This window comes from Suricata suricatta, chromosome 1 (assembly GCF_006229205.1).
Source record: "Suricata suricatta isolate VVHF042 chromosome 1, meerkat_22Aug2017_6uvM2_HiC, whole genome shotgun sequence".
Classification (NCBI taxonomy): domain Eukaryota; kingdom Metazoa; phylum Chordata; class Mammalia; order Carnivora; family Herpestidae; genus Suricata; species Suricata suricatta.
In genome coordinates, this window is record NC_043700.1 from 45,010,366 (window position 1) to 45,034,250 (window position 23,885).

At 42.8% G+C, this 23,885-nt stretch overlaps 1 protein-coding gene across 2 annotated transcripts in view; it reads right to left on the reverse strand.

The window, feature by feature from the left end:
- Positions 1–23,885, reverse strand: part of LOC115295722 (transcription factor COE2) — a 99,914-nt gene that overhangs the window by 70,371 nt on the left and 5,658 nt on the right. The window contains exon 6 of one of the 2 annotated variants that reach the window (XM_029943924.1): positions 17,721–17,789. In XM_029943924.1, the coding sequence (XP_029799784.1) occupies positions 17,721–17,789 (69 nt within the window). Of the gene's footprint in view, positions 1–17,716; positions 17,790–23,885 lie in introns of those variants that run through there. The other variant, XM_029944004.1, reaches the window with a different exon arrangement.

Here is a 23,885-nt window from a genome sequence, read left to right on the forward strand (position 1 = left end):
TTGACTTTGAAGGTTTCAATTCCCCTTAACGTATTCCCTTTGTCCCTGCCATCGATAACCCAAAGCAAGCGAAGTGAGGATCTTGCCTTGGCCCCTGCACAGAAAACACCCACAGCACTTTCACCTTATGTACCTTATTTATAATCCTCTGTAAATTCACCCAAAAGTCATGAACTACATAATACTAATTCTTATAGGTTGACATATTTCCCTGATCTTTCATGAGCCACATGGGGAAACAGTTTTCTCCTGATCTGAATGAAGAAGAAAAACAGTGATCCTAATCAACCATTTGCCCTTAGTGGCTTCCCTAAACAAATCTGGGAAAGCGCTTAAAGGCTTGGGAATAACCATGACCCTGCTTGATGCACTGTAATAACCCTACCTAATTATACTGATATAAAAACTAATTGGAAAGATAGCAAATGTCAGGGTAAGATGCAAATCGTAGGGTGTTAATTGCTGAACAGGTGCTGGGATAGAATTAAATGAGCATTCTGATTAAAAGAGTGGAGGAAACAAATGTGGACCCCCAGTACAAACTTGGCCATGTGACTTCTTCAGCAGTCCATTCCACCAGGAAAAGGTCATGGTGCTGTGACCTCTGTTTTGTGATGGGTGGACCACGAAAATTATAGTGACCACAGAAGAAAAAAAACAACTAGCAATAATATCAACGTGACTTCTAGAACGGCCTGCTTGGTTTGAGCCCCAGAGACCTGCAATGTGTTTTAAGAGTTCTTAGATACAGAAATAAGCCTATATAGAATCAAGAATGCATAAATGCTCCTGTTTCCCCTTCCACCTTGAATCAGAAGTCCTCCTATCCCCCAACTACTGCAGTACCACAGTGCTAAGTGCTAGTAGGGACTCACAACACATTTGGGGAGTGACAAAGTGCTTGATTAATTAACTAAATCAATAGCATCGCTTGTCTTTAATAAGTTGAAACCATAGAAGAGCCACAGCATAGGAGTGAGATGACATGACAGCGAATACATCAGAGGTTCCACCTGCCATAAACTGCTCCTCCTTATGGCAAACAGCATTTCTTGATGCTCTAGCAATCCAAACTGTAAACTATATCTATAAAGGTGACTCTCTCCTTAGCCCGGTACACCAATAAAGAATACTGCTTCACGAATGCTGGTGTCTTGGTCAAGCTCTCGGCCAATTATCATTAGTTCTTGACATTTGGCGAAGCCTGGGCCAACAGCACCAGCGTGCCAGTCCGTCAGGAGAGGGGGCAGCAGCTGTATGTGGGTGCTGGGTGACAGAGACACAGCTCCCAAGCTCCAACTCCACAGGATCCCTTCCTAACACCATGACACCGTCCACACTTCCATCTCCTAAAGAGGTCCTTTGCTTCAGCACCCCTCTGGAAGAAATGCTCTGTGTGAAGGTCCTACTACTTTTCCCGACATACAACCACAGATAACCTAGAAGGAAATTATTCCATGTCCAGGAAGGATGCTGCAGCTTAAATGTTCTTTTCTCCCCATCTTAAAGCTGCAGGGCTTTAAGATTTATGACGCCAGAAACCTAAACCAGCTCTTGAGTGCAGAGAGAGTGAGGCGGCGTGCTCCTGCCCTGTTCCACACTGACGGTTCTCACACTGCCCTGCTCCAGGGCAGAACAGCAATTCATTTACAGGGCTCATTCCACCTGGGGGCCTCTTTACCTGGTTTCTGCCAACCGCACGCCATTCTGCCTACCTGTATTTGCTTTTGGTGATAGAGCCCAGGGACGGCAGGGTGCACAAAGCAGCGAAGTTAATCCTTCTAACTCAGACCTACGTCTACTAGTGTTAGAGCGAAAGCAGATCAACTCAGTTTCCTTCCTTCTATTTTTTTTTCTTTGTATTTAATAGATTTGGCCTCCACTTACACTGGGCAAAAGAAAATAATATAATGGTGACACTAGACAATGCATCAACCCAGCAGCCCAATTTCAAAGTGCAAACAGAGGAGCTCCCAAATGCTTTAAGAAGGAAATATGGCTACAGGAGGCATGTGTAAGATTTCACCTTGTTTATTTATGCTTTTATAAGAACACTGAGAATAATAATAAAACAAGATGGGAAAGAGAACATTTTTGCTCCAGCACGGAGATGGGTGGGTATAACTTCCTTGGTCTTTCCTTTTCTTTGATCTTAAGAGAAGCTCACTCTCTCTTGTTCACTCTTCTCTTTAAGGAAAAAAAATAAACTGTCTCCTGAGTAATAAAGTCAAGACACTTGCCAGTAAAAATTGGTTAAGGTCATCACTTCTGAAGGTCAAACGAGTTTTAGACAAGATGCCATGTGTGATCGCCATTCAGCAGAGTTAGTTAAATGGTTAAAAATAATAAAAATAATGACAGTAGTGGAGTTATTTAGAAAGGGGGAAAAAAGCACAGAAGTCAGAGAGAAAATGAGAGAACCAGATGTCTTGAAGGAATGCTGGGAAATGCTTAAGAGAAAGATTTCTCCCACCCCAAACCAAAGCTTCCCCAAGGATCTTTTGAGATGCACTGTCAGTATCTGATACAACACCATATATCTTTTTTTGTGTTTTGCTGTGGAGTTTCCTATTTATTTATTTTATTTTAACAAAGAAGACACAATAGGGAAAACTTTTTTTAAAGGATGGAAATTCAAGTTGACCCCGAAGCAAGCATTTCCCCAGACCCCATATGCATCCGCCTTGTCGAAAGATCCAAAAGACAGCGGCAGCGATGTTGCTACACTAGTAGATTGGCATCGAAAGAGGCCAACCTCATGCTCAGCTTTTCTGAAAATGATACCATCGATTTAAGTGAGAAGATACCACGATCTATGCAGGTTCCAAAGGAAGAGCTCTGCTTTTTATAAAATAGAGCACGAACAGGTGGAGGCCAAGAGACTGTTACGAGATGCAGATGAACTCTCACAGGGGACCTCCATGGCTCCAAAAACAAACTCAGACTACACACTGACAGTGCGGTCCCCGTTCCAACTTATGTCACAGGCCTGGTGCTTTTTACGATCCGTTTGCTTTTTCAGGCCACAGCTCACCCACAGAACCAAAAAGTCTCTTGTGCCAAGGGATGCTTTAAAACGCCAGTGAGGCCACCACAAGACTCCGGCTCCAAGTACTGCTCGTTGCCAGTGACAATTAGAACAATCTGAAAATGTTCCTCCCAGAGAAATACACTCTTTTTAGTTGTAACAGGGGTGTAAACGCCAGCCAATCTCTTTTGGCACCCAGTGCCGTAAGAAGTGCTTTCACTGTGCCACCTCTCGACAAAAACGCCCTCAATGAGTGTCCTCCAAGGACCAGCTTTGAAAAGGGGTTTCGCGTATCAGGTTAATGCATGCACTTGGCACGGCCCAACTTTTGCACCAAGGCTCTGGGGTATGGGGTGATAAGAGCCAGGTTCTGTTTGTTAACGATAAGGCAATTATTTCTTTGGTACTTCATAGGAAAAAAAAAATCTTACAGCAAAGATTCAAACAAGGATCCCTAGGGAGACAACGGAACTCGTAGGTTGGAAAAGTTTCTTTTTTTTTTTTCTTCTTCACAGGAGCAAACAAATGGGCCATTGAGAGCAACAGAACGGCTGAGACCAAGTTCCCGACAAACACGCTGGCAGTCGGCTCCGGCACGAGTCCGTGATAACTTAGGGAGGGAAGGCACGCGGCAAGGGGAAGGAGAGACAGGAAGAAAAGAAAAGGCACCGAGCAAGAGGAAAGGAAAAAAATAAAAGGAGGCAAGAACAAGAGCAGAACAGGAGTAAGGAGGCAAGAAAGAGAACAAAGGGATAAGAGAAAAGAAAGGGCACAGTGCAGCATTGGTGGAACTTTCAATGTGTTTGGAGGTTGAAGAGATCCATGAACTTGGAAGGATAAACAAATTAGATCTTTATTTTCACGACCCCTAATTGAAATTTAGCATCGAAACATCTCTTTCCATTTTAAATGTAGACAAGCCCCAGTGGGATTATGGATCCGCAGGCTTTCTCTGTGCCATCAACAGAATCCGTGGTGAAAAAAGAAGGGACGGGGTGAGAGGGATGGGAACGCCAAAATCTTGGGACGGTATTAGGCATCCTCTCTCTCTGTGCAGGCGTAGTATTTCAGAGGATAGATATGTGTGATTTGGGTTTGGAAAAAAGATCCTTTCATTTACTCCCTGGCTCTGGTTTTCTGCCTTTAGCCCCTGGCTCCCCAACCTTCCCCAGAACCCTCTAAAGTGCAACAAGTCTGGGCTTCCCATGCCAGGGAGCCTTCAGGAACTTTTTCTCAAGGTCGTCACTTCTGATTAACAGCTGAGAGTCAGTTCCACAGCTATGCAGGTCAGGTCAAGCATGACAATCTTTTTGGACACAATTTTGCCCAGCTGGTTTCTGCTAAGCTCTGTAAAACTTAAAAAAAAAAAAAAAAAATAGTAGGCTGCAACTTCCCAAAGAAGCATGTCACTGACGCCTCATTTTTAGTTTTCAACTAAGGGAAAAAAATGCCGCAGAGACCAAGATTAATCTACAGACATAATGGGTCTCAAAACAACCAGCCTCCTGGGGTGCCTAGGGTGGCTCAGTCCGTTAAGCATCCAACTTTGGCTCGTGTTACGAACTCACAGTTCATGAGTTCGAGCCCTGCATCAGGCTCTGTGCTGTGGGTACAGAGCCTACTTGAGATTTTCTCTCTCCCTCTCTCTCCATCCCTTCCCCATGCATGTGACTGCTCGCTCTCTCCCTCTCAAAAGAAGTAAATAAACTAAAAAAAAAAAAAAAAAAAAAAAAAAAAAAGCCTCCCTCCAACCTTCCTTGTCATCAGAATTATATCACAGAATCCCATTTCCACAGAACTTCAAATCCTGCTGTCAGTGTAGACTAGCAACAGCAGTCAGTGGACCATTGACCCCATGACCTATGGAGTAATCTGCTAGTTATGTCCCTTTACAGATGTGAGTGGGGAACAGCTGAGCCCATGCCCTTGGAAATTCCCACCTACTATTTCATAGGTCAGCCTGGCCCAACCAATAGAAACCATGCCAACTCATCAAATGGATCGCTCTGCCCTCATCTGTAGATACTTAGGTTTGGGCTCTGTTTCAGAAGGTCTCTAAGCCAAGCAACCCCCATCTTCATGAAGCAAGAAGACCTGACACGTTAACTTGGGGATTCGTGGTGCTGGACGAGGTTGCAAATCTTTAGAACAGATGTCACACGCGAATCCAGCTGCCTGCCCAGAGGTTAAGAAAGAGAGAAGCAGCCTTTTTCAGGGCAGTGCCAATTTTGAAAAACTTTACACACTTCTCTCATCTAAGGAAGGGAAGGTCTGAAAGGACATGGGAGGGCCTCTGAAAGAGGAGCCCACAGCAACACCTCTTTGGAGAGGAAACATCTCAACCTGGCAGTAAAAGTCCAGGGGACTCCAAATGATAAGTGACACCCCTGTGTACACAGGTGCCAGCCATCAGAGTGGCAGAGGTCAGGCACAGGATAGAGAAAGCTGCCAAATAAGATATGCCCTGACCAAAACCACATCCAGGCTTACCTCACTGTCTGGTTAATTTGCTTCCAGTCTCAGTGATGGGAATTAGGCAATTGCTTTAAAAACTCAGAAGCCACCATAAAAATAGAAAATTATTGCTTCCTGTCATGACCAAATATTAAACACAGTGCACACCTAATGACTCTATCCCTCCCCAGGGAAGAAGCTTTATGAACAATAAAATCCCAGCAGACTTCTACTGTTTGGGTTTGGAGGTCTCATTATGGGCTCACTGATCCAATACAATTTACAAGCTCAATGGACTCCACTCGAAGTGAAAACCGCCATGCCGGAGTTATAAACAGAACACCTACAGTGAAGCCAGCATTTCATTCTTCATCGGGGAGTGAAGAGAAGAAAGAGGAGATTGAGGAGAAAGGCATTAGGGTACACATTGCTCGCGGAAATGTTTCTGACAGCCCGCATCAGAATCAAGGCTAGACACCTCACTAAAAAAGCAAGGGAGACCTTAAAGCCAAAGGCAGGAAGTAAAAAAGAAAGGTCACCAAAGGAAAAAGAGGGAGATGGGGACAGGGTGGGGTGCAAGGGAAGTGAGGGAAGCAAACACAGCATTTTAAAATCCGCTATGTTTTTCAACACAGGTTGACTCAAAAATGACACCAAATTTTCAAAGTTAGATTTTTTTTCACCTTACTAAATTACCCAGATATACGTCTAAATGGTGGTTATCCTTCATCTTGTGACTCAACATCTGGATGATAAAATGCATTAGCCACTCTACATTTACTTGGGCAAGCATCAAGTGGACTGCTAGCATTAAATCGAAGTAAAGTCTGGCTCTTGTTCAAACGTCAGCCAAGACCAAGTGGGGAGAGAGGAGTTTCCCCTTTACCTTTAACTCCGTGCAATTTATCACTCGAGCCTAAACAATCCCACATGTTTGAAGCGCTGAAGGAGACTTGGGGAACGCCAAACAAAGGCTTTCAGGAAAGTCAGAATAAAGTGAACAGGAGATGGACAGTGGACACTAAGCAAAAGCAATGCAAGGGAGGCGACAAGTCCATAAAACAGGGTCTAGACAGAGCATGAGAGCAAGGCACTGAGAGGTGACAAAAAGAGACAAGAGACAGAGCGCTGAGGAGGGCGTCTGGGTGGAGACACTGGCAAAGACTGGCGGGGGGTTGAGGAGGGGGTGGGCAGGAAATGCTGATTGTTCTCAATAAGGCTTTCTGCTCACCTATCAGCCTCCTAAATTAACCCCCTAAGCATGAATCATCTTCCACATGGACAAGAAGATGCTTATGAACCCTACACGAAGGCAGGATAAGAAAACACAAAAAGGAAGGAACAAAGCCCATCGTGGTACAGGGCTCTCCCAGGCATCACCCCCACCCCAGCACTGTGAGGCAGCCTTCCCTCCCTACTTTTTCAGGTATAAGCTGGGATTTAGGTAGGGTTTCCAGATAAAATATAGGATGCCCAGTTAGTTTTGAATTTCAGACAACAATGAATAATTTTTCAGTATAAGTATATCCCAAATATTGTATGGGAAAGGCTCATACTGAAAATGCATTTTTTGAATGCATTTGTTGTTTATCTGAAATACAAATTGAACTAAAGCATACTTGCACCAAAAAAAAATATTCATGTTTATGAATATTGAAATTTAACTGAACAAATCTTTATTTGCTAAATCTGGCAACTCTAGATTCAATGAGAGGGAGGAAATGAATGAATGAGTCAAGGCATGGATGGCAGAGAGAAGTGGTCAAACCCAGATTTGAGGCCAGATTTTGCTACAGTTATCACACTCCAGGAATAACAACCACCTCAAGTATGCAACCCACATGTCATAAATCTGTGTCGTGCGTACAACCTTACTTCTTCTGAAATAAGAAAGAAAAAGTCTTTTATACAGAACAAACCAGTTACTACAAAATTACCGATTATAGTGAAGTAGAATGTCATCAGTCTGACCTGTGGCATGGTGCTTGAAAGCTGATGAATCCTCCAAAACTCTGGTCCAGTTAGACGCTTTGCAATTCAGCAACACCAGATTCATTGTGAAGGCCATTATCTCTCTTGCCCTCTCCCTACACAGACCATCATAGTTTTGTCCTGGGAGCGAGAGATCTTGTCTCTAATCCCAGTTGAGTCTTTGACCTGCCTGCTACATGGCCATTGAAGGAGTTGCTCTTCAATGGAGTTTTCTCATCTGAAATGTGGGGTAACTGTGCCACTATATAGCTGAGTCACGTGCAGAGCTTTAACTCAATCAGAAAAATGTCCTGTGCAACTGTGCAAAGCTGGATCCAAATCAAACAAACAAAAGGCTTGCCCTTTCTCTCCATAGAGACCCACCTCAGGGCTTCATTGGAGGATCTCTGTGTGAATGATGGCATATGAAGGTACGGTGACCCAGACTGCCATTTTGTGAGCTCTCTTTTCTAAAAGTCCTGCCTTAAAAAATGCAGGTGTTAACCCGAAATGCTGGCTGGAATCTAGATGGTTGCATCCCTGCAAATTCTTCCATTCCTGCCGTGGTATCAGTGGGATTAGGAATTTCTCCCTATTTCCTTTTCAAAAGCCCCTGTTATATGGGAGCAGCTGCAGCATTTCTCACCCATTCTGACTCCTTGGTGGTCTTGAGGGGGCTGGGAGAGTTTGAGTTTAGAACAAAACCTTCCTGGAGGACAATCATTTAATTAATTACCCAGTCGACACTGATGAAATGCTGACTCCTTATAGACCTGGGTCTAGGCTCCCTGACATGCTCTGAGCCTCTTGTCACTCAACCTCTTTCCTTTCGATCAAATGCCCACTCCAATTGCAACTCTAGGTCAACATGAACAGAGAAACAAAGAACAATTTGTATAAGATTTCGCTCAACCAATAATCTAGTCAAGTCCTAATGGGTAGGGCCCTAAGTTTATAAATCATCTGTGGATAACTTCCTTCTTATCTCCTTGGGATATGTCATTTTTCCTAACCATTTGGCCTGTTAGCCTCTTGGCTGGTCATAAACAGACCCAGAAGAACATACCTCGCCCCATTGGCACAAATAGAAAGAAATAACTGGGAGCTCTAGAATGTTCTCTCGGGATGAGCGTGTAGTCTTATTGATCTTTCCCAAGTTCTGGGTCCTTTGTTTCCCCTAAAAGCTAGCTAGACAACTCTGGGAAGAAATACCTTTCCTAGAAACAAATATTGATGTCCTATTTCCAGCACAGAACAACTTCACAGTGTTGTTCTACTTCTCTTGACTCATCCACTTCCTGGCAAATCTGCTTCTTAGTCATATCATACAATTTTATAAGGAAGAAGCTAGAAGTTGAAGCATACCACTGTTTTGTTCTGCCTCACTTCATACATCCACTTGGTCCTCTGAGTTTCCCTGGGAATCAATCCAGGAGATCTACGCAACACTTCGAATGAGAGAACGCTAGTAAAAGTAAACTGGTTTGGGTTTTCCCCTCTTTTCTAAAGAATTTCTTGCAAATGGTTTGAATTCTGGCTTCTGAGTTCCTGCCTTCTCACAAACATCCAGGCTACTAAAAAATTCACAGATTGCCAGATGGTACAACAGCAGTTCTTTGCAAAGGATCTGAGCTTTCCAGTGAACAAAGGACTGGTACTCATGGGGACAAGTGGCAACATCAGCAAAAGCTTTGGAGTGGTGGGTGTATTGGGGGAGGGGAAGTGAAATGTGAAAAGGTGAGAAAATGGGCCTTTTACCTCCAGTGACTGGTATCTGGCAGGGAAAACCCAACTCCCAAACACTGCTGATGGTAGAAGGGAGCATATCCAGAAGAAGATGAAAGAAATTAAATCAGAAACTAGAATATTTTTTTACAGGAAGCTGTTAAATTTAAAGCCTATGCCCATTTTCCCAATTCCTGGTGGTACAGAGTGACAGAAATAATGCCCAAACTCTGGCAGGTAAACTAATAAAGTCCCAAAAACATCACAGGAAGCAAAGCATTCATGAACTAATTTAACGCCTTCTTACAGGGTTCCCCTACTTCTGTTCTCCATTTTCCAATCCATCCTCAAAATTATCCCTCCAAAACATTGACCTGACCATGAAACTGCACTACTAAAAATCTTCCAATGTCTTTCTATGACCAACAAAAGATGTCGATATTTTTGTTCAGGCATATAAAGTCTTACAAACTCTGGACCCAAATAATCTTTCTAACTTCTCCTACTGCCCGCCCCCCCCCCACCTTCACATACATCCATGCACTTCTAAAACTATGAGCAGATCTAGGAAATTCGTTCCTTTCCATATGTCTTCTCCTACCCACTTTCTAGAATGCCCTCTGCCCTCAACCATGAATGTCCAAGTTACAGTTGCTACCCCTCATACCTCTACCTAGATGAAAATAATCTCCCCACTACAGGTCTTCAGTGCTATCATCTCTGTCTCTCTTATGGCAGTTTTTTCTGCACACCTTTCATTTTTCCATCTGAACTAAGCTCCTGATGGGAAAGCTTCACGTCAATTCAATTGTATTATTCCTAAGAGCACCTTGCAAAATCCTTAATATAATAGACCTTGATAAGCATTTACTGAATGATTCATTCTACTTCACAACCCTCGATATCTGTTCTTGGCGTTGTTTTGTACCTATCTGGGTGTAAGATTGCCCCTGGGGGTAAGACTGCTAAGCAGTAGTCAAATACAAGTAGTCACGGAAAAGGTCCTATATAAACTGGCAAAGGACTCAGTCATCTAAACTCTTGGATGCTTGGCAGTCACAGATTAATCTGCCAACTAATATTTACTGAGTGACTAAAGTATCCAAGCCACTGGAGAGATGCTGTGGGAGATACAAGGTAATAATTGCTATGAGTTTTTTAAAGCATCTGTTCAGTCATACACTATGGTGGGCACCTTACAGTAATATTCTTAATACAACAATCATATGACCTTGAGAAAGGTCAGATGATTAGCACCATCACAAAACCAAGAAATATTAAAGACTCAAGTGACATAAGACTTAAGTCTGACATTCAAGAATTACTATATACTTGGAAATGTAAGGCCACCCCAAGTAGGTAAAGAAAATGACATTATCCATGCATCCTAATAAGAGCAAGCACAGGTGGCAAATGTCAAGTAAGAAGACTTCAGCTATAAGAATTGATATCTTTGAAGAGGCAGAATCTGAAGCAGATCTTGAAAAACAGAATTTATATTGGCCAAGTTTGGGGTAGGTGTTGCAGGTAGAGTTGGTACATGCAAAGGGAGAGAGGAAGACATTTTCAACGTCTGCTTGATGAAACAACCATTTTGATTCATAGGGAAAGAAATGACAGGACTAGAAAGTTGGAACCTATCTACAATCCATTCACCTAGTCTTCACAAACTTTTCAGTTTGTAAATATATTTCTCAGTGTGATCATTTAAGCTGTCCATTTCATAAAAGTAGGAGCCATGGCTGTTATGTTGTCTGAGAGTCTCTTAGTGCCAATAGTTCACAAGTATTTGCCTAATAACTAAACAACAATAAAATCCTAAATGAATGAATGATGGAGTGAATCAATGTACAAATGACCGAGCCAGTTTGAGTCAAATTTTAAAGCTCTGAAAGTCCAGGGAGACTGGTCAGTTGAGTAGAACAAGAATAATTCTTAAACACTAGCCCAACTACAAGAGTAAAGACCATACCTCTTTCACACCACCTCTTTAATCAGCAGGAGGAGAGTGATTTTCTCAAAGGAAGTATCATTTATTTACCACTTGGTTCAGGCTATCATCTGAAGAAGTGCTTCAACCCAAAAGGAGGTATTTTCTACACCAGCAAATAGAAGAATCCCTTCTCCTATTGGTGTCTCCCTAAAATGGCCAAGAAACTAGCAAAGGTTTTACTGGAAAACAAAGGACAAAGAATATGAAAGAATGATGCATTCACGTTGGATAGATAAAGTGTGTTGTTTAAGGAGAAAATCTACACCCTCTCTGAAAGAAGAGAATTTTCAGTAAAAAAGAAAAAAAAATAGCCCAGGGCCAGACTTTTGTAGACTCTTCACAGCACTGGGCTCCCTACACTGGAGATGGGGAATCTGGGCATGGAAGGCACATATTAATAGCTCCTGTAAATTATTGATGAGCCAGGATGATGAATTAGCATGCCTGACACCCAAGCCTGGGTCCTCAGCTAGAATCAGAGAATTCAGAGCTGGAAGGTAATGCAAAGGTCATCCATTAATCCAATGCACTTCCTTTTATAGATAGGGAAACTAAGGCCCAGAGAGGCAGCCCATGACCTCTATAACATGAGACAGCTAGTTAGTGACTGATCTGGGGCCAGAAGCAGGCATCCTGATCTAGTCTAAGGCCATATCTGCTACACACATGCAGCCTCTCAGTCACGGGGACTGAGGACTGATACTCCATCACACCCATCACACACACAAATGTGACTTGTACAACCTCAGAGTTAAATGGCATTTCAGGTGCCAACAGCCCTTCCAGACCATACTCACCAGGCCTTTCCATTCTTACACAGCTCTAAATTCTGCAAGTTTTTCCTTCTTTACCCAAATCTTTTTCTCTGGAACTTCCGCCCATTAACTACACTCCAATTTCACCATGGAAACTGGCTATGTGACCTTGGCTAAGTTCTCCACCTCCTTAAGATTCATATTTTTCTCTATAAAATTGAACTTTTCTTCACCATCAAAGATGAATTAAGAAGATTACTTAATTAATACAAATTGTACAATGGAATGCCCAGCACACACTAAGTACCAATTAAAGGTTGAGTATGGGTCTTATCCACCCTTCTCAGAAATCCTTGTTCAGAAGGTGCCTCTACTGACGTGCCTGGCTTGTCCTTTTCCAGGGAAAGGGAGGGAGTGGTCATAGACTGAAAACCAGTTTGAGTGGCCTAAGACAGCAGGAATCTACCAGGCTTTGTGGACATAAATATCAGCAAGAGCTCATCTCCAACTACTAACCAAATACTGCTTCTGTGCTGAAAAGACTCATGGGGTTAAAAGCTGAACATACATTACAAATCAAGAAGAGATTAATATGGAGTTCATTTGGTAAATTAACAAAAACTCTAGTGTTCAGATTAAATGCAATACCCTCCAGCATGCCTGGAAGGTCAGTAAGAGCTTTACTTCCCACAGTGATTCTCTGGAAGTTCCCATTCCACTAATGATACTTTCCTGGAGTTAAGTGACACACTGGAGAGAGGTATCACAAGCATGGGCCAGAGGGGAGAGGATCCAAACACGCACTCCAATGGAACAAGTTGGTGGATGAGGCAGAGAGAGGCAGGAAAAGGATGTGCCAAATGATAGAGAAAGGGCAAACAAGAAGCCTGGACTGAGGGGAAAGCAGCAAGTGAAAATAAATGGCCACCAAGATGACAAAGGGAGCAAAACTTGGGGTTACAACAATTGAAAGGAAGAAGGAAGGAAAGAAAGAGAGAAATGAAGAGAGAAAGAAAGGGAGGAAGGGAGGGAGGGAAGGGGGAGGGTGGAAGGAAGGAAGGAAGGAAGGAAGGGAGGAAATAAATAATATGGGGATATGGAGAAATTGGGACCTTCATGTACTGTGGGTGGAAATGTAAGGAGCTGCGTTGGAAACGGTATGGCCATTATTACTCAAATTACCATTTGTAGGAACAAGAGCAGAGAAGAGAGTTTCAAATTCCACTTCTAGGTATATACCCAAAAGAAGGGAAAAGAAACAGTCAAAGAGATATTTGTACACCCCTGTTCACAGAAGCATTGTTCACAAACAGCTGAAAGACTGAAGTAGCGCAAGGGTCCATTGACAGGTAAGTGGATAAACAAACCTGATATATTCAAACTGGGATATTGTTCAGCTTTCAGAAGGAAGGCAATTCCAACACAGGCTACAATAGGAAGGATCTTTGAGGACATTATGCTCAGTGAAAAGATCCAGTCACAAAAGGACGAATACAGTAATAGTTCTGCTTCTATGAAGTCCCTAGGAGTAGTTAAAATAGAGACCGAAAGTAGCATGGTGGTTGCTGGGGGTGGGAGAGAATGGAGAGTCACAGTTTTGCAAGATGAAAAGAGCCCTACGGAGGCGCTCACCGCTCAATAATGTGAACGTACCTAAACCACCGAGCTTAAAATGGTTAAGACGGTCAGGTTTATGCTGAGTGTATTTTTCCACAATTAAAAATTAACTTAAAATAAAAGGGAAGATAACATGAGGAACACCCGTCCATGAGATACTTATAAGGAAACCTTTTGAATGAGGTTCACTGTGTTGTTTGTTTGGCTTCTTGAAAAAGAAAGAACATTTAAAATGGCCCTGCTGGAAACAGAGCTCAGAAATATGAAGACCAGTGTCCAAGACAGAAGACTGGGACATTAGCATGGGAGACATAAGTGGATCTGCCCTTTCAGTAGAAAGGACCATACCACGTGGGCCCAGACAGCCTACAATGACTCAAAAAGAACAATAGCCTTCTCTACCCATCTGACTTTTTAGGGGTGACAGGATCTGGAACTTTAAGAACTCTTTTTCAGTCTCCTACATCAGTGAAACTGTCCCTAAAATGATCTTCCCACAGACCACCAGATTATCCCAAGCCCCAGAGATTCAGCAGACACTCGAAGAAGCTTCCAGATGGAGAAGAGAATCTGAGAAGAATACAGCCCAGAAAAAACAAGGCCGAATTAGCTCTGAAACCACAAAATGTAAATCGGCTTGAGCCTTTTTATTTTTATTTACCACATACAGATCTTTATAGACAAGATTCAGGCCACAGACCAAAGTAAGGATTATGGTTTCATTGTTGGCTTGCTCTTGCTCTGCTCTGTTGGATTGTGTTTCTTTTTTTTTTTTTTTTCTTTCAAATAGGAATTTTGGAGTTTTACACTAAAAATTAATCAACCTGACTGGCACTCTAGACACGCGCACATTCAGAAGGAAGGCTCTATTGGAGGCCAGTGATTCGGCAGCAAGTCTTGCTGGGCTGTGCATTAGCCTAGGTTTTTGCAGAGGGGAGGGGCTGCCCAAGAATTCACAAAAGCATGCTGAAAAGACAGCTGAAAATAAAAATCAAATTTATGCTTCTTGAGAAATCAAGGCAGAGAGTGATTTAGTAGGGAAAAAAAATCCTAGTCTGGGGATAAGTCTGAGGATTTGGAGAACTACATTTCTGATAGGGGTGCTCCCTATTATAAAATCCAGTGATTTTCAGTGAAGTGGCCACAAGGTAGTAAAAGCTATCTTTCACATTTTTAGTAGCCTATTGGAAACTGAATATCTACCCAGGATGTGGTCACATGGGTTAAGTGAAAAGTCAAGTTGTTTTGTGTTTGAGCTGGAAGTCTATCAAGTCAGTGTGGTAACACTGGTTGTCTTGTCCCAGTCAAAAACTCTGGCCGTTGATGAGAGATCAGGGGCATTTCCAGAATGAGATTCTTCCTTCCATTCCGTTGTATGTCTTTGATTAATAAAAATGGAATTACAGCTGAATGGTTACTTATCAATTGCAGTTGAACAGGTGAAATCTGACAAAACGTTGGGCTAGCCAGGGAAAAGGATAGAAGGGGTCTTTTGCAGTGAAAAGTTTGGGAACCACCCTTGAGCCTCCCCAACCCCTCCCCCAAACTTGCACAATTCCAAGGGAATAAACAGGCTTCCCCAGAGCCAAAGTGGAGCGTGCCTGTTGTGTGAGAAAACTCAAAGAGAGACAGTGTAAATTAACTGCATCTGGTTAGATGAGTGAGCAGGGGGAAGAGATAATTAGTTGGCATTACAGGAACAAGGGCAGAGAAGAGAGTTCTATATTTACTCAGAGGAAATCCAAAATAGACTACTTTGCACCCGTTTGCTGCTTGTGGGGGATCTCAACATTTCCAAATTGGCAGACGTTGAACACAGGGACGGGATGCATAACTCAACCAAACCCCCGAATGACACAAACCACCCATCCCACCTCCAGCAAATGAAAACCTGACATCATCTCCTTTTACATCCACAGTGAAGGGAAGGAGGCTAAGGGAAGCCCAAAAGATATTCAGGAGCAATAAGACAAGAGGGAGCAAGCTCTCCAAACAAAAGCTTTACAATGAGTAAGCAGAATAAATGCATCTGTTTATAATAAAACAGATTCTCTAAAAACCTGATAATGGCCAATTTACAGTACCCTCTGGTATGTTTCCATGTGTAGATGTGCAACATTTCGAAAGTATTCAAGTGATGCAGAGATATCACTGGGCTGTTTTATTGTGCGCGGGATAGTAAAAAGTAAATGCCATAGTCCCATAAAGCTCTCTCTATAATATGCAGCCAAGATACAATTTCCACCTTCAAAAATGCATTTAAAGCATTCTAACACAAACAATGAAAGCACCTAATTTGAAAATCTTCTCCCTCTGTAGATGCTGAAAGACTTTCGTTTGTACACATAACATGCGTGTTACATAGGATTAAAATGTAAATATGTTAGGCTTTATCCATGGGTGCAAGTCGTATGCAGTTTCTTAAAGTAAAAAGTGCTAAATGCAGAGTCATTAGGATGTGTGCTCATGAGATGGAGGGTGCAGGTTAGGATCACGGGTTTGCAACCATTTCTAAAGCTAATGTACGGGGTCATTATTCCAAGAAAAGATGTACTAGTTATAAGGTTGGAGGACCTTCTTGAAAAGGAACAAAAGTGTGTGGAGGAGACATGAAGATTAGTGAGGCCAGTGTGCACGCTGGAAAGGACTGGGTCTACGTTGAGGGGGTTCTCGTATGCTTCTAATTCCCCCAGAGGATCCTGAGGGCATCCTGGGAAGTTGGGAAATGGGGCCACATGCGATAGTAACATCCACCTCACACAAGTTAGGACAGACAGTGCTTGGGAGAGGCAGGCCGTGGCAGTGAGAGGAGCGCGAGCCGAGAGGGACAGACAGCTGGGTTCCAGCACCAGCCCTGCTCCACCCAGCCGTGCAATCGTGGGCAAGTCATGTCATCATTCCCGGGTCAGTCTTCCATCTATCAGATGAGGGAGAAGCCTGACCCCAGAGAGTTCTTACCACCCCTTCATCATAAGCTTCTATGCACTTTCAGGAAAACAAAAAACGAAAAAGAAATTCCAAACAGCTCTCTAAAATTGGTCCCACGTGACCCTCCTATGGTGGCAAAGGCACCCTCCCTGCACATCCAGCAAACATTTTACATTTGGTTATCATCCTCTTCCAAGTATCTCAGAGAGGTCTGCAGAACCGCCATGGACATTTTAGGTACTATCGCAGCACAGTACCCTCCGATCCTACCACGGAAGAGCAGAGATGCTGAGTGCTTTGTCCAAGGTCAGAAGCGAGGACAGGATCAGGATTCCAGCCTCCTCGTTCCTAGGGCTATGCTATACTTTCCACAAAGAAACCAAGCTGGCTTTCTGGGAAGAATGCCAGAGGTTCCATTCTCCCAACTGAGAATTCATTGGGATATTGGAATAACAACTTTGGAGACTGTGGTCTCTCCAATCCATTTCAGGACCTGGCTAGAAACACGAAAACCCAAAGAAAAAAGCAATAGGGAATTATTCCGTTTTTTAACGAAAGAGAAAAAATTAGGGGTGGGAATATGGGATTTCTTAAAAATTACATGATTGCTGGAAGTTAATTTGGTATTTCTTCGTTGGTTTGTAAGTTCTGTTTCCAATCACAAAAACAGACAGCTGAGGATGCCTAAATCACATTTCAATGAATTAGCATCTTGTCCCAGAGAATCTTTCCCACTCTGAATATAACAGAAGACCCAGAATGCAATGCTCTGTGGTAGAAAGGAATCTCCCTCGATGCAAGAGAGAGTTTGTCATAATCCCCTAAACTGTAATCGAAACTGATAGTCTTCAACCCAACAGCCATCACTGAGAATGATAAAGGGGGTGTCACTTAATTCAGGGTACACTGCCTCTTCCAAGAAACTTACTGAGACCCAGCTCTGCCAGATAGGAGAGCTGGCATCTTTTACCATCCTTTACCATCCACACACTCCTTATTAGGTTGACATCAGTGCACCTGGAAAAGAATCCCATCGTAGATTTAGAGACACATGTTCAAAAAGGAAGGTTCTGACTTCTTCCAAGAAACGCAAACCAGAACAAGAGAACACATGTGCTGGACTAGCCCTCTGCCTTGAAGGTAACATGAAACCAAATCTTATGGCAAATCCCAAGTGATTGTCACTCAGCATGGAGATTCATAGAGGAAAGAAACCAGAAATGATTGTTTTAATCACTTTTGCCCCTACCTGTCGATGATGACAGGGTCTGAAGGAGTCTCGTTTCGGTTTCCACAACTTTTCTTCTCGCAACATCGACTATAGATTGGGAAGGAACCAAAAGAGTAAAAGAAATTCATTAAAATTAAGAAAATGCAATGAGCATACAGCATAGAAACATTCACAAAAATAAACATGTGCTAGGTAGCCTCTTAGCATCCAGTTGCTCGAGGGCAGAATTTATGGCCATGTTTAAAAACAACACTGGACCTGAAGCCCAAAGATACCCATTCAAATTCTCACTCTGTGGCTTATAACCGGGTAATTCTCAGCAAATCACAACTTTCCCAGGAGCCATATTTGTATGCTGAATACAAGCATTGAATTTTTAAATCTATAAGGTCACATGTAGTTCCATGTTCAATGATTTTATTATTGTATATTTTAGATCTTCATGTGTTAATAAATATTTGAAGAAAGAAGGGGAAGGAACACGTATAAAATAGACCCCAAGTAGCGGCCTGGATTTATAAACCTTATTTACATAACATCTTTCCAGAGAACTCTATGTACTTTATAAACATTTATTTACTTATTAATTTCTATAATTTTCTAAAGATGAAGGAAGAAAATCAGAACCATGGTATACATCGTAAACTGGGGAGAAATCGAGGCAGGGAGCTATCAAGTGGTATCTCCAACGATTTTCACCAAGTCCAGAACATTAAAGGGACTTGATGTGTTAAGCACCATCTTGAAAACTCCACCTCCCAGGATTTCCTCTTAGCAGAGTACCTGGTAGAGGCTCAAAAAATGCTTGTGGAATTATCTGCGAGAGAGAGAAAGATGAAGCCATAAAGCAATCACAACAGATAAGAAGGGTTCAGTCAAACCCAAGCAGAAAGCAAAATGCTCCAATCCAAAGGTGTCTGTGTCAAAGACCTAGACAGAAGTGACAAGAGCAAAGGAAGCTGGGTGGTGGGGGAGCACTGAAAAATCATCTCCCCACCTTGCTGCCCACTCCATGAGGACTAGTTCTGAATACCTCTTGGCTCATCCAAGTACCTGGTCTACCATCAATGGTAGTTTCTTATAGATATAGGCTTGCATGGCATAGAAAAAAAACACATTACCATCCACACTGGTGTGAGAATATGCCTCACAAACATTAGCAAACTCTATGTAAGCCCTGCCTCCCCACGATCTGTTGAAGAGTGAAAGCAACACAATAGGAAGATTGCTGAAGTGAGAATCAGGGCTCTGGCGTCCAACCCACTGCTGTCTTTCACTAAGCAGATCTGTGAGTTAGTCAGATCTGTTTAAACCCCCTAGGCTTTGCCAACCTTATATATAAAATTAAGATACTGGACTAGATGGGGGTGTGTGGGTGGCTCAGTCAGTTAAGCGTCCAACTTCAGCTCAGGTCATGATCTTGCAGTCCATGAGTCCGAGCCCATGTCGGGATCTGTGCTGACAGCTCAGAGCCTGGAGCCTGCTTCAGATTCTGTGTGTGTCTCTTTCTCTGCCCCTGCCCCACCCGTTCTCTGTCTCTCTCTGTCTCTCAAAAATGAATAGATATTATTAAAAAAAATTAAAAATATATATATTGGACTAGATTATCTCCAGAGTCCCTTCTAAGTTTAAGAAGCCAGAGAGGCACCGAGATCCCTAAGCACCCTTTGGAGGTGACAACAGAGTGAAGAAAAGAGGGAGGCCATGTGGCAGCAACAGGAAAGCCTTACACCAGCCCAGACACAGATTTGCTTTCTGGCTCTCTCCAACCCATTTGCCCTCTCTGGTCCTCCACAAAAGTACAAACACACAAGCAAAGTATTTTTAAAACTTTTCAAGTTCCTCTTCCCTCCTCGCAGGGACCATGTAGATTACTCAGTGAACCATTCAACCATTCTCAAAAAGCAAAATAGACTTGAGAGATGCTAACCAAGTCCCACCAAATGAGCGCTATGAGGTTTTAAGAAATTTAATCAAATTAGTATTAGGAAATAAAAGAGAAATGGTCTCAACTTTTTTAAATACCAGCATTTGCCACTGGGGGCTTTCTGAAATAATATTTTGCCTTTGAAATTATATTAGGTCATAACTTTTAAAATTTCAACCCATCCCAAGATTAACACCAATAAAAATGCTGGCCAGCTGCTTTCTTTCGTTCCCAAAGCCCTTGTCTCTCTTCCTGACTCCCTATCACCACCCACTTCCGTCTCCCACCTCTCCTGTTTCCATTGGTTATGTCAGCAGAATACTTTTGTAGCTCGGGCAAACCTTTTTTCCCTCTGCAACACAATTTCAAAAGCCCATACATGCTTGTTACCTAAAGACCTTCTGGCTAGACTCCCCTCTGACATGGCCAGCATGTCAACGTAACCCAAATACGTGTGCGATGTTGGGTACAATTTAATTACAAAAGCACACACTGTCAGGATATGCCAGTCGGTTTAGTTTGAGAAGGCATGATGCTGAAGAGGCTGAGTAAGTTTGCAAAATTGCTCAGCTGAATTCAGCTGCTTTCCATGGGGATTTTCTCTGAAGGAAAAGAAAAACAGATAAAAATGTAAGCCTGGTGCCCGTGTAAATACAATGTGGGGAATCTGGTTAGGGAAGGAAACGATACTCAAAGAAAAACGCAGAGAAACTTTAGTGCCCGATCTTCCTTTTTCCAAAGGTAACATATTTAAGTATAATCTCTAATGTTCATAGCACAGAAAAGATGGAGAAGGGACTCATTTGGCAGTTGGACTGAAATAGTAAAGGTATAATAATAATAGGAGTTGGGGTGCCTGGGTGGCTCCATCAGTTGAGTGACCAACTTAGTGCGTTCCAGTCCCGCGTAGGACTCTGGGCTGACAGCTCAGAACCTGGAGCCTGCCTAGGATTCTGTGTCTCCCTCACCCTCTGCCCCTCCCCCACTTGTGCTCTGTCTGTCTGTCTGTCTCTCTCTCTCAAAAATAAACACTTAAAACTATTTTTAAAAATAAATAAATAAAATAATAATAGGAGTGGACTGTGGTTGCTCCATTTGAGCCTTTCTTAAAATCTCTCTGGGTTAGGCAAAACTAATTCATTTGTTTGTTTGTTTTTTAAAGAAAATGTCTCATCAAGATGTCCTTGCTATTTTTTTTCAGATCTGGTTTCTTAAATGACATTCCATCCTCCTGCCAGTAATATTAACATAAGCAAAGGGAAGTGGAAAGTGGAAGACATTCATGGACCCACAGTTGGTCCCTAAACAATCACCCTGGGATCAGATATGTGGCTGGTGGACGTGGAGGACTGGGGCCCTGAATTACTCAGAGAACAAACTCCATTCTCCTCTCCCTTCACTGTATAGACAAAGCCTGTGCAACCAACTTCAGGTTCAGCTACTTTAGTGAAAAGGTTTTATAGGGTTATTTTCTAACAAGCAAGTCTCTAGGTCTAAAGTTCCTGGTAAGTGTTTTTAAAGACTGAACAAGACTGTGAAATACGAAAGGAAGGGGGAAAATAAACAAAGAGAAGAGGAAACTGAACTTGGCACTAGGTTGTATTCCTAACTACCATGGAGAGGCTCAGAAGTGCTCTTTTTCCCTAATGAATGAAAATGAAGGTTGGGCCTCCTGTCCCCAGTTTGGCTGGGTTTGGCTTATTTTATTCTAATTGTTACTCAGAGAATCTTTTACCTGAAACACTCTCAATTTGCCTACAGGCGTCTCTGCCTTTCCCCACCTCCTCACGGAGTCTTTAGAGAGGGAAGGAGAAAAAAATAAAACAAGTTGGGGACGTGGTTGGGGGAATATGAAAACTGCATCCCAATCCTGAATCTTACCTGCAGTTTTCAAAAAGGAAGAAAGAAGGGGGCTGTGGGATGGCTGAAGGGAAGGGAAAAAAAAAAAAAAGCCCCAGCCATGGACACTGGGTGTCCAGTCAGCAAACTCCTGCTCAAGACAAGCGAATGTGCCCTTTCCCCTCCAAAATCGTTTTTAAAATTCAACCCTCAACTTTCAAAAATCTGTCTCTAATTTCAAACTCAAATAAGCGCACAGCATGGTGGCTTTTGTTTTGTTTTCTTCTCCCCAACTCCTCCCTGCGATTGCATAACAAAAGTGTCTAAATTCACACCATCTGGCCGATAAAGACACTGGCCCCAGTGCCCGGCTGGCCCATCTGATTAGGGCCCTGTCTAGCCTGCGCCTTGTGGCGAAAAGTCACAGCTGTGGGGTTCGCTCGTGCTCAATACAACTCTGTTATTAGCCAGCTGTAGGCCTTGAGACTACTTCTGTTCAAATTATAATATCTTTTAACCCTCTGAGCATTGAGGGCACAAGGGTGGCTGGCAGCGACATAACAAGTAGATTTCTCCTTGCTAATAATTGGCAAAATGAACTAAAGCAGAAGAGAGGGGAGCAGAGACCATCGGGGAAGAGAGAAAAAGTTATTCCTAAAGAGGTTTATTTTATTCTTCTCTGAAAGCTAAACATCAATTTATGACCTTCCCCGCCGCCCCCCCCCCCAAGGATTACAGAACATAAAACCGTTCAGGGAAATTCCCAGGTATGACCAAGACCAGCATGCTAATGGAACTAAGACTGAGCAGTAATCTCTGGGAACCGCGTCTCTGATTCATCCCTCTATCACTGATTGCTCGCATTGGCCTTTAAAATGTGGGAGAAAGAACTTTTTTCCCCTTGCTGGAGAGTCAACCAGCTCAGACTGACAAACTGAAATCTTTCCTTCTGGATACATCCGACATGTGCCATCATCCCAGCGATGATGATCCCAGCGATCTCCCAAAACACACACACGTATGCACACACACAGACACACACATACTCCATCCATGGTGCCCATCCAATGGATCATTTATTTACCCATAATTAATATTTGTTTTAAATTCTAGTTTGGGGAAGAAAATAGCAGAGCGCCTTCCCTGGTCTCAAAAGCGGAGAAGTTACAGTACATTAAATTTTTATATTGTGTTACTAATGCAGACTAAACTAGAGGCTTTAAAAATTGATGCTGCTACTTAGACAGCATAAAATGAGGAGGATTTGATTGGGCTTAAAAATAAAAATGTCAGCCTTAACTACAGTTGGATGGGGTGTACGAGTGTTATTTAAAGTGATAGGTGTAATTCGTCAGACAATGGGCCAGTTTGGGGGTTTGTTTTCTTTTCTTTTAAGAAGATAATCTCTCCAAACAAAGACATTTAAAAGTATAAAAAGGGATCAAAAGGAAAAAAACGCCCTTCAATTAGCCAACTAAATCAAAGTGTTCTGACTATTTAATCTAGGTATTACATGCAAGTTCATCTTGGAATTGTATTTTCTTTCTGAACGAATCTATCAGGGGCCCTGGGATAATGGAGTGGCTGTCCACTTACTCCATTACCCATCACCTCACCCGGCTACTCAGGCTGGGAAGCTCTGTTCCCCTCAGCTGAGGCCCCTGGAAGAATTAAACTTTGCATTTGGCAAAGTTTGTTTTTCTAATACTTGGTCAAAACCAAAACAAACATGGCTGATTGTTATGGTTTCTTTCTGACTGGGTTGGGAGGGAGCCGGGGCTGCTGGGAGCTGCCCATAAAACAGTCCAAGCTAAATCAGATGGCCTGCAATTACCCAAAACTAGCAAATCTGGAGCTACTAGACATTCACCGGAGCAAGAGCAGAGTAAGGAAGAACTGGGGCTTTCTCCCCAACCAGAGACTTCGGAGCAAGAAAACCATGCAGGGAATCAACATTTAAATTTTTGTAATAGAATAACCACCTCTTTCAAGAGTTTCCTTTTTATTTCCTCTCTCCTGTGCTCTGAGGTCTTCACCCCTCAAACGGTTGTTGAAAGGATGAATAATTAAGTGTGTGGTTGAGTTTCTTCTAATGTTTAATTCTCTTCTAGTCAAGCAGAAGACAGGACTCAACATGGAATGGTTGGTCTCCGGAAAGAAGATGAAGAAAGTTGCAGGACTCTGAGTAGACTGCACCTCTCACAACTTGATGCTCAGAATCCAATTGTTGCTGCAGACCCCCTTGATGGGTTCACTAGTGGTGAACCGGACTGCTCTGTCTACCCAGTAGTTTCTCCTGACCTCAGAAACTCCCCTGACATGTGAAATCTTCGCAGAAGCCACATCCCCAGAGGAAGGAAACCTTCACATCACAGACAGGTGCCTCAGCGTTTGGGGATGGCGCTTTCCCCCCTCCG